This window comes from Chenopodium album, chromosome 3 (assembly GCF_948465745.1).
Source record: "Chenopodium album chromosome 3, dcCheAlbu1.1, whole genome shotgun sequence".
Lineage (NCBI taxonomy): Eukaryota > Viridiplantae > Streptophyta > Magnoliopsida > Caryophyllales > Amaranthaceae > Chenopodium > Chenopodium album.
The window spans coordinates 46,722,831-46,738,427 of record NC_137836.1 but is presented as its reverse complement, the minus strand read 5'-3'; the positions used below and the strand labels follow the sequence as shown (position 1 = coordinate 46,738,427).

The 15,597-nt window shown below is 37.3% G+C and overlaps 1 protein-coding gene across 1 annotated transcript; it reads left to right on the top strand.

The window, feature by feature from the left end:
* The first annotated feature begins 526 nt into the window (after positions 1-526).
* Positions 527-2,347, top strand: LOC145613780 (uncharacterized). The gene is made up of 3 exons (XM_081668836.1): positions 527-777; positions 957-1,073; positions 1,682-2,347. Exons 1-3 carry the CDS (start codon positions 583-585, stop codon positions 2,141-2,143), a joined length of 774 nt encoding a protein of 257 aa, XP_081524962.1. The 5' UTR covers positions 527-582; the 3' UTR covers positions 2,144-2,347.
* The last annotated feature ends 13,250 nt before the right edge of the window (positions 2,348-15,597 follow it).

Below are 15,597 nucleotides of genomic sequence, written 5' to 3'. Positions count from 1 at the left end.
TGTGTTTATGTTCTGGCATTACTACATCAGTAGCAAAGAGTAGCAAAGATTAACCTGTAAAATCGACATTTAGATAAAGTTTACAATCTTCACAATAGAGGCTACAATGCTAGTATGCCACAATCTTGTTTGATCTTCATGAAGGCTCTACATTTTAGCCAGTGTTTGGATGCTTAAGGGATGATAGATATATCACCCAATGGCTGACCATATAGGTAGCAGACAACTATTAAATTAATGCATATACTTTGTTGCCCTTTTGGAGTGATGGCACAATTGTATCTGATTTATACTCTGATTTATATTTAACTTGGTACTGTTGGCCATATTTACTGCATGCCTAGATAAAACTGTCTGAAGTTAGAGACAACAATCTGAAGTTGGGCTGCTTTATGTTAAATAAATCAGAAATAAAATTATTAATGTATAATATGCTATTTTAAGTTAAAATAATTTACTTTACTTGTTAATTATGTGCAGCGTACATATACTTGGAGACCTGAGTTCGATGCTAAGGCTATGAGAGAATTTGACAAAAAAGCTGGGGACCGACTTAGGGGTACATTGAACCAAGTTTTCAAAATGGCTCTACATAAGCAAGTTAGTTTCATGACAAACACTGTTCGAGCTGAATTCATAAATAAGCGTAAGCATCCTGATTTTGTGAAACGTTCTAACCAAGCAAGAGATAATCGGTTATCTGGCCAAACATTAGAGAAGTTTGACCCTGGCCATCGCCAAGGTAGCATATCTACTCCTCAAGTGGTTAAAAAAATGGTAAGTGTATGATTTTAGCAGCAAACTTATGATTTTTAATATAAGATTGAAGCAAGTAGAAACTTTTTAGCCACTAATATAGATGACCATAACTGGTCTTTATTACAATTGCTCTGTAGTCTATGTCCCCCTATTTTTTGTTGTTTTATTTAAGTGCTAACAACTTCTTCTAATACAAGGCAAAGAAAAAGGATGGAATTTTACCAACTGCTGCTGAAGTCTATGAGAGCACTCATTCTGTTTGTGTGGGCAATGATGAAGTTGAATTGATGGGTGACAAGTCTCAAAAAGTCATGGTATGAGTATACTTATATATTTTTCTAAGATTACAAAAAGATATATGGTAGTCAATGTTTGGAGATATAATGGATTGTTTATTTGTTTGTGTGATTGAGTTGGAGGATGAGAATGATTTGCCGGCATTAATCATATGATTAATGTGGTATGGCATAATGTGAATTGAAACAGGTTTATTTTGAAGCCATACCCTATAGGAGGGAATTCTTCAATTTACAAAGGAGACTCTGTCGAAATTTTTACTAATAACTGCTTACATAAATTATTTTACTAATAACTGCTTGGACCCTCACTGCCATCAATACCATTTTCTTAGACCATCACCTAACTTTTCACTTTGTAACCAAACTCTGATGGTATCTAAATAAATCAGATGGTATCTAAAGGCAAGTTTTTACTGCTATGTACTGATCTGATGTCCAAAATGAAAGACTATAAGATAACAATTAAATTAAATTGTGTTTTAGAAGTCCAAACAAGTTTTTATCCCGGACGATGTCTCGAGTCATTTCTTGTATTTTTATTATAGTTGTTTTTTTTAAATGTATTTAGTTTATTTAAGTTTTAACATTTGAGATCATAGTTACTAATACATATCTTAATGCAGGGAGAATATATGGAAAAACTTGAGGAATATAAGAACAAAGGAATTGAGATAAACCCCGACAAAGTCTACTTGGAGGTTGTAGGTGGGCAAAAGAAAGTAAAAGTCTACGGTTTAGGGAGTGCTTCACATATGTATTACAAGAGTGATCCTACTTCTCAATCAACTGCATCATCTTCCACTCCTTCCATGATTTCTCAATTAAGTTCTCAAGTTGAAGAACTAAAGAAGATGGCGGAAGAAAACCATAACAAGGTAGAAGAAAGCCAAAAAATAGTGGCAGAGAGCTTAAAATGTGCTAAGGAATTCGTCGAAAATCATGAGATCGAAAAAGCTACATGGAAGAAGGAAAAATTAGCTATGCAAAAAACATTTCAAGAAATGGCATCACTTGTAAAACAAGTTTACCGTCCTTATAAGCCTCCTACGCCTGCAGTCACCCGCTCTCGTGATACAACTAAGTGATTTTTATTTTCTTAGTGGTAATTTTATGAACAACTGGTCTTTTACATTCTCATTAATTCTTGTTTGAAGTAGCTTTTTTTTTATATGGCAGGTGACTTTTGGAACAATTAGTCATATGAGTTAAATATTGTTTTTTAATACATTGATACAAAATTTATTGATATTTTGGATATTTGAATAAAATTAACATTTTGTTTATTTGAATTTATGCGTGGGTACCTTTTTTGTTTTGTGATTAATATTGGTCGTCGCTTAATTATGGTCTCAAATATTGATAGTTAGTGGCAAATATTTAGCGACTGCAAATTTGGTTTAGAGACTAATTGGTTAGTTGCAAAATCATTAGTCTCAGTAGTCGCTAATCTGTCACAAATAATTAGTTTTGTAGTCGCAAAAATTTGGTCTCGTATGTAGTTGCTAATCCGTCGCAAAAAACATTAGTCTTAATAGTCGCAAATCCGTCACAATTAAACTAGTCTCCGTAGTCGCAAAAGTTTAGTCTCGTAGTCGCAAAAATTTGGTCTTGCAGTCGCTAATTCGTCGCAAAAATAGTCTTAAAACATTGATCTCTGTAGTTGCTAATCCGTCGCAAATATATTACGACGGACAATAATTTAGTTGCTAAAATTTGAAAGTTAGTCGCTAAATGGTAGTTGCAAAGGCGTTGCAAATCTGTCGCTAAATTTGTGACTGTTCAAAAATTAGTCGCAAAAATGGATTTGCGACGAGGTCTTTGGCAATGAACCAAAGTAGTTGCAAATCCGTCGCAAATCCATTTTTGGAACGGATTTGCGACTACTTTGGCCGTCGCTAATTACCCTTTTTCTTGTAGTGGGACATGAAGAAAAATCAAAGTAAAACTACTATGAAGAGTCGTCTAGGTGACAAAGTGATTCCCGTTAAGGAACGCTTGGGTAAAAAGGTTGAGTTCAAAACACCTACGATGCCTAGGAAGAAAATCTTTACGAAGGATAAAGGGAAGAGAAAAGCTGACACTTCAGAGAAGAAGGCTTGGGTAGAGAAGAAACATGGGGTCCTAGCTAAGGGAGAAACTATTTACTCCAAAATTGAATGTAGGTCCTCTAAAGGATGCCTACAAGATAAAGTTATGGATGATGAAGAGGATACAGACAAAAATGGGAAGAGAGCAAAGAAAGAGAAAAAAGACTAAAGCATTCCTTAACTTTCAATTATTAGACTTAATTTTAAATTTAAAGTTAATTTGTTTAAGCTTTATTTAAATTCCATCAATAATGTAATTGTTAGTTTATTTTTTTAATGAAATTTCATCTTTTGAATTAAATCATCTTCTTTAAATTTAATTATTAAAGCAATAAAACCTAAAATTTAATTTTCCAGAATTTTTTTCGAGTACTGAAGTCGAAAATTTTCCGAAAATCACCGAAATTTTCCCAGGTACTCCCGGAAAAAATAGCGCTTCTCATTTACGAGTGGCGCTAGTTGTGGCAGTCTGGCGTCAGGCGACAAACACTATCGTCTGGCGCTAGAGTCAATCGGCTGGCGATGGGATTTTTTTCGTGACGCCGATGCTTCGTCGAATTTCTGTTGAATTTATTATTAAGTCCAGGATGCGAGGTTTGAAAAAAATAAAGTGGTCGCACCCATGAAGGGTTGCCTACGTATCCTTTCTTAAGGAATCAGACCAAACGTAGCTCTCTTGAGTATCCTACTCAAGTATTTATGGGTAGTACTTTTTAAGTTGGTCAAGGTTTGTCATGTTCGAGAACTCATTGCCATCCATATCAGTTAATTTTGTTGCACTTCCTGATAGGATTGTTTTGACAATATAGGGTAAAGACCAATTGGGCCTAAATTTTCCCCTTGGATCTAAAACAGTCTTTCTTAATGCTTTTAACACCAAGTCTCCTACTTTGATGTTTCTTGTCTTGACCTTCTTATTAAAATGTCTAGCCATACGAGTTTGGTAGCATTGAGTATGATGTAGAGCTTCTAGTCGTTTTTCATCAAGTAGAATTAGCTCCTCATATCTCGCCCTAGTCAATTAAACTTCATCGAGTTTGCGTTCTAATGCAATGCGTAGAGATTGTATCTCTAGCTCTACAGGTTGTACGACATCCATTCCATAAAACAGGGAAAATGGTGTATTTCCTGTTGATGTGCGAATTGACGTGTGATGAGTTAGGGAGTAGTTTTAGAGTTATTTTCGTGTTTATTTTCCCTTATTTTCCCTTTTATTCTCTTGTTTTCTTTTTAATAAAGTTTCTAGTTTATTTCTTAGTTTTAGTATGCTTTAATTTAATTTCTTTATTTAATTAGTTTCTAGTTTATTTTAATATTTTAATTGCTTTCGATTTATTTTATTTCGTTCCTTTTCTTTGTTACTTTCATAGTTTTTATTAGTTTTAAGTTTATTTTGTTATTTATTTGATTTTATTTACTTGTATAGTTTTATTTAATTTTTATTAGTTTAGTGTTTTATTTTTATTTTCTATTTTTTATTTTATTTTATTTTGTTCTTTGTCCCAATTCTATTCTTGATTTTGTGTGTAGGTGTTCGAGTTTCATGTCAAGTGAGTTCGGAGCTCGGGGACGAGTTCATGTGTGCATTACTTTGATTGCTCCTACCTCCTTCCACCACTTTCATCCACCCAAAACAGCAGCCCCTGCACCACCGTCCACAAAAACCCACACCACCGACCACCGCAGCCATTCCGCAACACCACTCACCTCCAATACACCAAGCAGCAACAGCACCTGCTCTCACCACCTCTCACGACCACAACCAGACCCCCACCATCTAACAACTCCACCTCATAGCTGCTGCCTCCCTCACGCAACACAACAACTACCAAACTTCCACCAAAACCAAACCATAACAACCAACAGCAATGCTGCCTGGCAAACACCACTACACAGCCATCGTCAGCCACAAACACCGCCGGAAAACGCTGCTCAAATTACTTCCATTTCCACCCTCACCCCGTAACAGCCACCAACCTTTTCCCTGCTCCCTCACGCAACCACCAATTACCAACCCAATCAACTCCACCACACAGCAGTCCACCAAAACCAGATCGGGACCGCGCAACCCACAACAACAACCCCTGCACCAGTGTCCACCAATTACCAACCCAATCAACTCCACCACACAGCAGTCCACCAAAACCACAGCAATTAACCACACCTCTTCCCTGCAATTCCCGGCCACCGCAAACCCAAATCAACCCCATCCATTCGCACAAGCATCACCCAAATTCAGAGCAATCGCAAATTAATCACGTTCGAGCAAACCGTTGAGGGTTCGGTCAAATGCCAAGAAGTGCTAAAACAGTTAGAAACTTTGGATGTTTTCTAATTTAAAGAGGTGTGGTCGAACACACCCATGGTTCGACCGAACCAACCCCGTAGTTCGATCGAACCAACCATCGGTTCGATCGAACAATTTCACGAGCTTCGCGCGTGATAATTAATGTGATCAAACAATTAAAGCTTGGTCATTGCCGTTGATCTTCGATTTGTGATGATGATGTGCGGTGAAGATGGTGTGCAGTGGTGATGAAGTTCAGCACCCAAATGCGAAGGAGGAAGAAATAAAAGGGTCTGATTTGTTTTTGGTTTTAGTTTTCCTTTTTCTTTTATTTTTATTTCTTAATTTATTTTCATTTTCTTATTCTTTCTTTTATTTTATTTTCTCTTTTTATTTTTCTTTATTTTTCTATTTCTCTTTTATTTTACTAGCGTAGTATAAATACCCAATTTTGGGTGTAATTAAGATATTATTCAATTATCAATTATACTATTCTCTAATTAGTTTTAGGAGAGCTTCTCTCTCTAGGTTTAGGATAGGATTAAAGTAGTTTAGAGAGAGAAAGTGAGGGTTTCACCATTTTTGAGCTTGGATATTGAAGAGGAAGATTGATCATCTTGCTTGTAGATTTTCACATTCAATCAATGAGTATCTCTAACTCTCTCTCCTCAAATTTTATTGCTTTCTTTTGATTATTATTTTAGTTGTTGGTATTGCTTGTTAATCATGTTTATTCTTGTTTATTTGTTAACTAATCTTGTTATTAGCATGATTAGTGAGTAATTTCCCCATAAAGGGGAGGGTTGTGGTGTAGTTGGATCTTGAGCATGATCTAGGGTTTAGAATTGATTTATTTGTGATTAAAGTCTTTATATGCTTGATATTCTTTAATCTTCTTGCAAGTGCACATTGTTGGTTAATTAAAGGTGAATCTTTGCTAACAAGGAACGGAAGTTGACTTAGTTAAAGGTTCATTACTATTGATTGTTATTTAATAGTACCTCCTAGTATATGGTTCTAATGTGGAAGCATAGAGGCTATGTTAGGATAAGCCAATTGACCCTGGAAGGCGGCTAGATTGGATCTTTGACTTTGATATTCGAGCATGTTTAGTTCATAATTAATTCAATTTCTATGCCTTTGTTTATGTTCATGTGAATGCTATACCTAAACTATTTCCCTTAATGTTTTATTTCTTGTTTTAGCATCTTTAGAATTTAGTTTATTTATCTCTTATTTCGGACTAGCTTAATTGTCGATAACATTTGGTGATGTTTATTCGCTCCCTGTGGTTCGACTCCTATGCTTACCTTATACTCGAATTAGGTTTGTGTAGGTTGTATAAATTGTATTTGATCTAGGGATAGACAATTGACGACGCGTTTATTCCCTTTTCAACGTGCAATAACCCGACAATGCGAAGTGGAGTTTGTCAGGCCAATCCTTGTAATTTTCTGTCATTTTCTCGATGATAGTATTTAAATTTTTATTAGCCGCTTCGACTGCTCCGTTTGCTTGAGGTCTATAAGGAGAAGAATGATGATGTTGGATGCCAGATTTTTGTAACAATTCTTCACACACAGCTTGAAAGTGAGTTCCATTGTAACTTATCATTTCATGTGGGACTCCATATCGACAAATAATATTTCTTTCGATAAAGAGTGCTACATGTTTTGCAGTGAGTTTAGCGTATGATTGTGCTTCGACCCACTTTGTGAAGTAATCAATTGCTACTAGGATATATTCGTAACCTCTTGTTCCTGGTGGAGTGATTTTACCAATAATGTCAATTCCCCATGTAGAAAATGGCCATGGTGAAGTGTAAGTGTAGAGTAGGGATGGAGGAACATGTTGTAAATTGGCGTAGATTTGGCACTTAGGGCATCTTTTTACATATGGATGACAATCCCTATTCATGGTAGTCCAATAGTATTTTCTCGCATTATATTTTGGACTAGCATCTTTTCGTTCACGTGAGTTCCACAAATGCCTTCGTGGACTATCCTCATTGCTCTTCGAGCATCCTTTTTTCCTACACATAAGAGAGCTCGACCCTTAGGTACCCTTTTGTGTAACTCGTTGTCTATGAGTACGTATTGGGAATCCAAGAGTTTTAATGCTGGTTTTGCTCTTTTGTCAGCATGGGGAGGGTATTCTCCTTTAGTGAAATAGTTAAGTATATCCGTATACCACGGTTCTTCTTCTTCAGCTTGGATCACTTCATCATCTTCTATAGCTTGAATATAAGCCGGTTTATGCCTTTTTTCTATAGTTAGAGGCATTTGCTCGATTTCCGTAGGAATCCTAACCATTGAGGCTAGTCTTGCTAAGGCATCAACAAATTGATTTTCTTCTCTAGGTAGATACGTGTATTCCACCTTCTCTAACTGATTAGTGAGAGTTTCCAGATAAGTTTGGTAAGGGGATAGACTTTCGCTCCTTACTTTCCATCTCTTAGAGATCTGATTGATGATCAATGAAGAGTCCCCGAATATTCATAATTTCTTCACTCAAAATGCCAAAGTTGTTTCAAGGCCTACCACGCATGCTTCGTATTCAGCAGCGTTGTTGATAACATCGAAATCTAGCTTTATGGAGATTGGAACATGCTCTTCTTTAGGTGATACTAGTAGTACTCCAATGCCAAATCCTTTTTGGTTTGAGGCTTCATCGAAATATAAGGTCCAAGTATCATCTTCCGTGACTATCAAGTCTTCTTCTAGAAATTCATTGTCGTGTATTGGCGTTAAATCTTCTATTGGAAAGTCCGCTAGAAAATCTGAAACCACAGATCCTTTGATAGCTTTTTGAGGCATGAATCTTACATCGAACTGGGCTAAGTTGACTATCCATCTTGATATGCACCCATTGAGTGTAGACTTCTCAAATAAATACTTGAGTGGATCCAACAGAAAACTACAAAGACTGTATGCACGAGCATGTAATGTCTTAACTTGGTTGTGGCCCACACCAATGCGAAGCACAATTTCTCAGGTGGTGTATAGCGTTCCTCATACTCTAGCATCTTTTTACATAGAGAGTAGATTGCATTTTCTTTGCCTTATACTTCTTGTGCAAGCATGGCTCCCATTGTTTCTTTTGTGACTGTTAAGTACAACTTAAGAGGTATTCCTAGAAGTGCTGGTGCCAATATGGGAGGATATGCGAGATAGGCTTTGATCTTTTCAAAGGCTTTTTGACACTCGTTATCCCATATTACTGGTACATTCTTTTTAAGCTTTTAAAATATTGGTTCACATATTGTTGTCAATTTTGTTTTGAACCTCCTTATGTATTGCAACCAGCCAATAAATCCTCGAATTTGTTTCTCGGTTTTGGGCAGTGGAATTGACATGATTGCTTTGATCTTGGTTGGGTCTATCTCTATTCCTCACAAGCTTATGACATAACCCAAAAGCTTGCCTGAGGTGACTCCAAAAGCACACTTGGATGGGTTCAACCTCATGTTATATTTTCTTAGCCTTTCGAAGAATTTTCTCAAGGATATTTGATGGCCTGGGCGATCTTTTGACTTCACAATCATATCGTCCACATATACTTCAACTTCTTTGTGCATCATGTCATGGAACAAGGCAGTCGCTGCTCGTTGGTAAGTAGCACCCGCGTTTTTTAACCCGAATGACATTACCGTGTAGTAGTAAGTACCCCATGGTGTTTTGAAGGTTGTTTTTTCCATGTCTTTTTCTGCCATGAGAATTTGATTGTACCCTGCGTATCCATCGATGAACGAGAGAAGTGCATGATTCGCTGTATTATCTACCAGAATATCGATGTATGGTAAAAGGAAGTCGTCCTTTGGACTTGCTTTATTTAGATCTCGATAGTTGACACACATTCTTACCCCTCCATCCTTTTTCGGAACTGGGACGACGTTGGCGACTCATTTGGGGTATTTGGATACCTTGATAAAACCTGTAGTTATTTGTTTTTGAACTTCTTCTTTTATTTTAAGAGCTACGTCGGGTTTGATTCGACGCAACTTTTTTTTACAGGTTTCATTCCTGGAATTAGGGGTATGGTGTGTTGAGCTATTTCTCTATTAATACCTGGCATATCTTCATATGTTGAAGCAAATACATTGATGAATTCTTTAAGCAAATTGATTAATTCGGTTCTTTATTGTTCATTAAGTGTTAATCTGATTTTAACTTCTCTTTTATTGGTTGAATCATTTGAGATATCAACCGTCTCAGTTTCCTCAATTATCGGTGTTTTCTTTTCAAGTGTTTCCATTGCTTTAATAAAGTTCTTTGTCATTTTCATTGTTAGTTAAGCAATGTTCGTCATCTTGGATTAAAGAAAAGCACGAGGAGTAAGGGGAAGAAGACATATTATTAAACTCAATAATCATTACGTCGAAAAGAGATATGTCCTCAGGGACTTGATTGCTATCTATCCTAGGGGAAGAGATAGAAGAAGGGGGTGCTACAACTAAAGACTTAGATGACTCTACAGGAAAAGACTCTGACTCCGACTCTGACTCAGACGATTCTTCGAACATCGGTCTTTCCCCCATCGTAATGGAGATTCTCCTTCCACTTAGAGTAGTCACCTTGACTGTCTTGCACCACCCTTGTAGTGATCCTTCTGCTGGAGTGATGAGCCTTGAGGGATCAAAGCTTTCTCTTTGTAGGACTGTTTGGATGAGCGAGGAGTTATCCTCTATGTACGTCGGCTCATCTTTTTCTCGCCCAAATAGTAATCCCATGATATTAAAGTCAAAGCATGGGGGTGCTTTCTCCTGGTGTATAGGAGTTGGGATTTCATCTAGAAAATAGCAATCTAGGAAAATTTCAAATCCCGGTTGCTTAATGTCATTTACGACAAAAGGTTCGGGAAATTCGTAGCATGGATAGTCCTCTCCTTTTATGAATTTTTCATTGAGTGTAAGAGGATACTAATCCATTGGGATTGCTTTCTTATGGATGCGAGCGTTCCTACGTGCCTTTGACTTTTCCTAGGCTCGCTTGAGATCTTCTCTAGTCAGTTCGAAACCAAGTCCGAAAGTGTCTAATTTAGGGAGGCCAGGTGATTCCAGCGATTTCGCTATTCCTTTCTTCTTTCCTAGAGTCATCCCAGGAAAATGTCCTTGTTTCTTCATAATAGCGTTCACTATCATATTGGAGTGGGGTTCGTGGCAGAGAGGGGTCCTTTCATCCTCCTCAATTAAGGAGACCTATTCATTAAAGCCCCAAAAATCTTCATCATCTTCATCGTGCTCCACATTAATTATTGGATTTTCTATAGACTTAATCCTCATGGGTGAAGCGTCGATCGTAATGGGAATTCCTTCAACTATGGCCTTTACGTGTTGGTGGAGAGATGAAGGGATGACCTTTAGGTCATGAAGCGAAGGGTGTCCCAACAATAAATTGAATGAAGCCTTAATATCTACTACTTGAAATGTAGTAGCATGTTCTATCTCTCCCGCCGTTATATTCATAGTAATCTTGCTAAGAAATTGACGACGAGTGTTGTCACAAGCTCTTATTCCTTGTGTTGACGGGGTTAAGTCTTCATCCTTTATGCCTAGCATCCTTGCAGTTCAAAGTGGACAGACATTAATGGCTGATCCATTGTCTACAAGAGTCATAGGGACGTTCATTCTCTTGCAAACTAATGTGAGGTTTAGTGCCTTATAATGCTTGTTACCTTCTCGAGGTAAATCCTTGTCGGAAAAGGTGATCAAGTTGATAGGACTAGGGAGATCACTCGTAAGGAAGTTAGCCAACCCCTCAAGAGTGGTGTCAGAATCTATCCCTATCTAATCCAAGGCGTTCATCACTGCCAACCTATGCTCTCGAGATGTTGCTAGAAGCTTCCATACATTCATTTCAACCTTGGTTTTCTTGAACTATTTGACAATATCATTTTCTTCTATGATAGGTATGGGAACATGCTGCGTAGTGGGTATATGTTGTGTCGAAATAGGAGGTTGCATTTTTCCAGATCTTGTGAGGACGTCTATAGATGAATCTTCTTCAACCCAGAAGTCATCCATGGCATATGACATTGAAGGTGGAGGTCCTTCCATGTCTTTTAAGTAGACGTCTTCTTCATCACTGTCCCAAACTCCATTAATGCTTATGTCTTCCTCTTGTGGAATTTGGACTAACTTTTTGTTATCAATCATTTTCTAAATTAAATCTTTAAATTTAAAATAGTTTTCAATAGTGTGACCTACTCATTGATGGTATTGACAATAAAACCTATCTGTTCTTTTTAATGATTCAAATGGTCTCGGTTCAAAACGTTTGACATTGCCACTCTCATAGAGCATATTAAACATTTTAGCATATGAAATCCGAATTGGAGTATAGAGTCTATTACTTTTCTTGGGTCTGTCAATTACTTGTAGGGAGAAGGGTTTATTCTTCGTGGATGGGACCTTGTCACATTTTTTCTGAATCTCTTCTAATTGTTTCTTCGCAACTTCGAGAGCTTCACGCAGCAAGTTAGATCCCTCCAACATGGACAATGTAAGCAATTGTATATCCTCTTTACTTGCTAGTTCAGGAAAGTCATCTGTTGCATCGAAAAAGATCTCATCCTCTTCTTCAATAGCATGGATTTCTTCAATATGTTTGATGAGAGATGAGGGATCAACCTCATTTTCCTCATCAGAGATGGCCAAGGAGTGAGCGAGAGGTGCATTATCAATGCTCGGCTTCTTACCGGCAGGAGGCAATGGCAGTTTATTGTTATCGATTAAATCTTGAATAGCTTCCGTAAGCTTCCAACAATTTTCGGTAAGACGGCCCCTACCTTGGTGATACTTGAAATGTGCATTGGGGTTCCAATTAGCCGTCCTCTTCTCGACCAGTGGGTCCCTAAATGGTCCAATAGGAGTTATAACACCTTTTGTATTTAATCGCTCAAATGCAGTGTTATAACTCATACCTATAGGAGTAAAGTTCCTCGTAAATGGTTTCTTTTGTCCTTGATTATTCATAGCAAGTACTTCACTTAAGTTAAAGGTACTAACATTGTTTGAGTGGGTGGTTTTGGAAGTAGAAGGATTATCGTTCTTCTTGCCTTTCCAGCCACTGTTGGAGTTACTGTTAGCAGCTTTCAGCTTAGCCAGGTCGTCTTCAATATTGATTCCAATGTCATAGACGGCCTTGAAGGTATGGAGATTATTCTGGTATTTAAGATACTTGGAGTACTTCTCTTGAAGGTTCTTAATGAATAACCTCACAGATTATTTTTTACTTGGTACTTCAATCATCTTAGTAGAGGTTTCTCTCCATTTGTTGAAGAAAGAAGTGAAACCTTCATTCTCCTTCTGCTTGAGGATTTTAAGTTTCCTATAGTCAGTTTCAACTTGAATGTTGTACTTATATCTATCAATGAAAGCGTTTACGATACACTCCCAAGTAGAGGTTCTTTCTTTTTCAAGGGAAAAGAACCATTGTTGGGAAACGGTTTCAAGAGATAGCGAGAACAAAGAGGGAAACACCATTTTGTTAATGCCCTTGATGCTCATTATTGTTTCGAAGGCTCTTAGGTGAAAGTAATGGTTGTCATTCGCTTTGAATTTCGGGATGTCGTTGGCATTGAACTTCTGCGGAAGAAGATCCTTGTCCACCGAGACCCCTTGTGAGCAAATTCCTTGAAACTTATAGTCACTAGACAGTTTGCTCAGACTTTCTTGCATGAGGTCCATCTGTTGTTGCTTCACATGATCATCGATTTTGAGGGTTAAAACCTTAAACTCCTCAGTCACAGTAATCAATTGGTTCCTGAGATCCTTAACTTCCTCTTGAGTTGCCATTATTGTCTTAGCTTTCTTTTTACGAGCGATCGGTTCGTCGAAAAGTTGTACTTGAATAAAAAGGTTGTCTTTGATCAAACTCCCTTCCTTTCTTTACCACACGCTCTAAATTAAACCATTTTTGTTTTAATGACTTGACTCAATTGACTTTGACTTTACAGGTTTTGAAAAAGAAAAAAATATCAAAAATAGGGTGCATTGTTTTGGCAAAAATAAGGTGTACATTTTTGGGAATTAAGTATAGGGTTCAAACAAGTGGTTCAATTGGAGGATTAATATCCGACTTACCCCCCTAAAAAAATGACGGAAAATACGCGCATACAAGACTCTCTTAGATATGGTCAAAGTATGCATTAGTGTGTGCTTTATTTGGTTAGTGTAAGTGACATGCTTTGACTCTTGTGTAAGGCCATGGGACTTAGTGCTTAGACTCGATTAATGACATGACATTGTATTATTACCAGTAAAAATTAACCAAATTCACTAGCCAACTGTTCAATTAGACATAAGGTGATGACTCGAGCAATAAACCGAACTGTCGCCAAAACGACAGGACTGGCCACTCTTTGTGCAGTGTAGCGCCAGACGACAAGACTGCCGCCAGACGCTACACTCCACAGAGTGGTGCTGCAGTTTTAATCTTGGCGCCATTACTGGAACATCGATTTGGAACTGCTTTCGGTATTATTACTCTACAGGGTATGCCTAAAGTCGTACTAAGTCAACTCTGATTAAATTATTAGACTTTAATTACTCAAATTAATTAGTTCATTAATTAGGCAAAGTTCGTTTAGTCATAAATCAGTTTATTTAATCCTAACACAAGTCAAACAAATGGTTAGGAAAAAACACATAGAGTATGCAGAACAAATAATGTTCAATTAGTCAAGTAAGCACAATATGAAGCAATGAGTTTGGAACCTAACCATGGCTCTAGTTCTCTAAAGTTCGGGATATGGGTTAGTCAAAAGAGGGTCCATGGTTAATTGTCCGAATGCACCGCGTGGAAGCCTAACCGTGAAGGGTTGGCGCGAGTGGATGGGACACCAAGAGTTAAGAAAAACTCGCTTCCATTGTTTGGTGAATTCAACAATCTCGGATGTACCCTTTGTTGCATAGAGCATTCAATCAGGTAGATGGAACATGAATTCCCAGAGGGTTATGTCCATATGTAGAACACATATGGGTTTCAAAAAAGTGAGAAAAACTCAATCAAGAAGTAGGATCGAGCAAATAGTGCTAAAAACTGGTCAAAATTAGAACGCATATTTCTAGCTTAGTAATGGAAGAACTTGGCGCCAGCAAACAGAGGTCGGCGCCACAATTTGGTTTTAGCGCCTGGCTACAGAAGCCGTCGCCTGGCGCTAAAGTCAAATAAGTGGCGCTATACTTTGTTTCGTGACTCTAGTTCCTACATGAATCAGCAGCTTTCTGTGCTCGATAAAATGTTCCAGTTTCGCGCAGTATTTTTTCGGTCCTAGCTGTGAAAGATTTTCATCAAATTTAATACGTGTAAAAATCCTATGTTTTAACTCATTACGAATGGTCTTTCCAATGAGATTTTTTTTATGCGTATGACAATAATGTTAATCAAAATTACGCACATGAAATACTTAGAACTTTTCTAGTCTCATCCACTCATTCTAAATCATTGCCAAAATAAATTTTAGGATTTAAGATAGAAATCCTCCCCAGTGGAGTCGCCAAAAAATGTAGGGAATATTTCAAGATTACCCCAAGCTTGAACCCCACTGTGATCATACACTAAAGTATGATGGCGTCCAAAGGGAAAGAATATAGAGCAAAAGAGTTGCCAACAAGTTTTAGGAACTTGTAAACCGTTCACGAGGTGAAAATTACACCCCTTAACGATCTAGGAGATCGTCAACTCCAATAGGTCTGGAACCATGACTGGTGTTTGGGGATGAAGGTACAAATACTACCTAAAAGAGATTGAACCTGCCCTAAAAATAGGCCTCTACTTTATTCTGATCGTATTCATGTGCGCTTTGTGACTAACATGCCATCATTAGGTTTACCCTAAACCTGTTTATCTATGTTGGTTGAATATTATTGCACAAACAAATCTATTTTTGGCGATCACTTGAATTATAATCAAATCAACCCTAAACAAGATTATTAATTATCTTATTAAGCGAGATTACAACTACCAATTCCCTTTAAACATGCATAAAAGGTGTGATCAAGCAATAACAATAAAAATCAAGAAACATGATAATAATCATAATTATAATAATCATAATAATAATATTCATAATAATCATGAAATAAAAATAATCATGTTAAAGCATAATAATAGCGAGATCCTAGGCATGATACTAACAAGATTAATAACAAACCCTAATATGT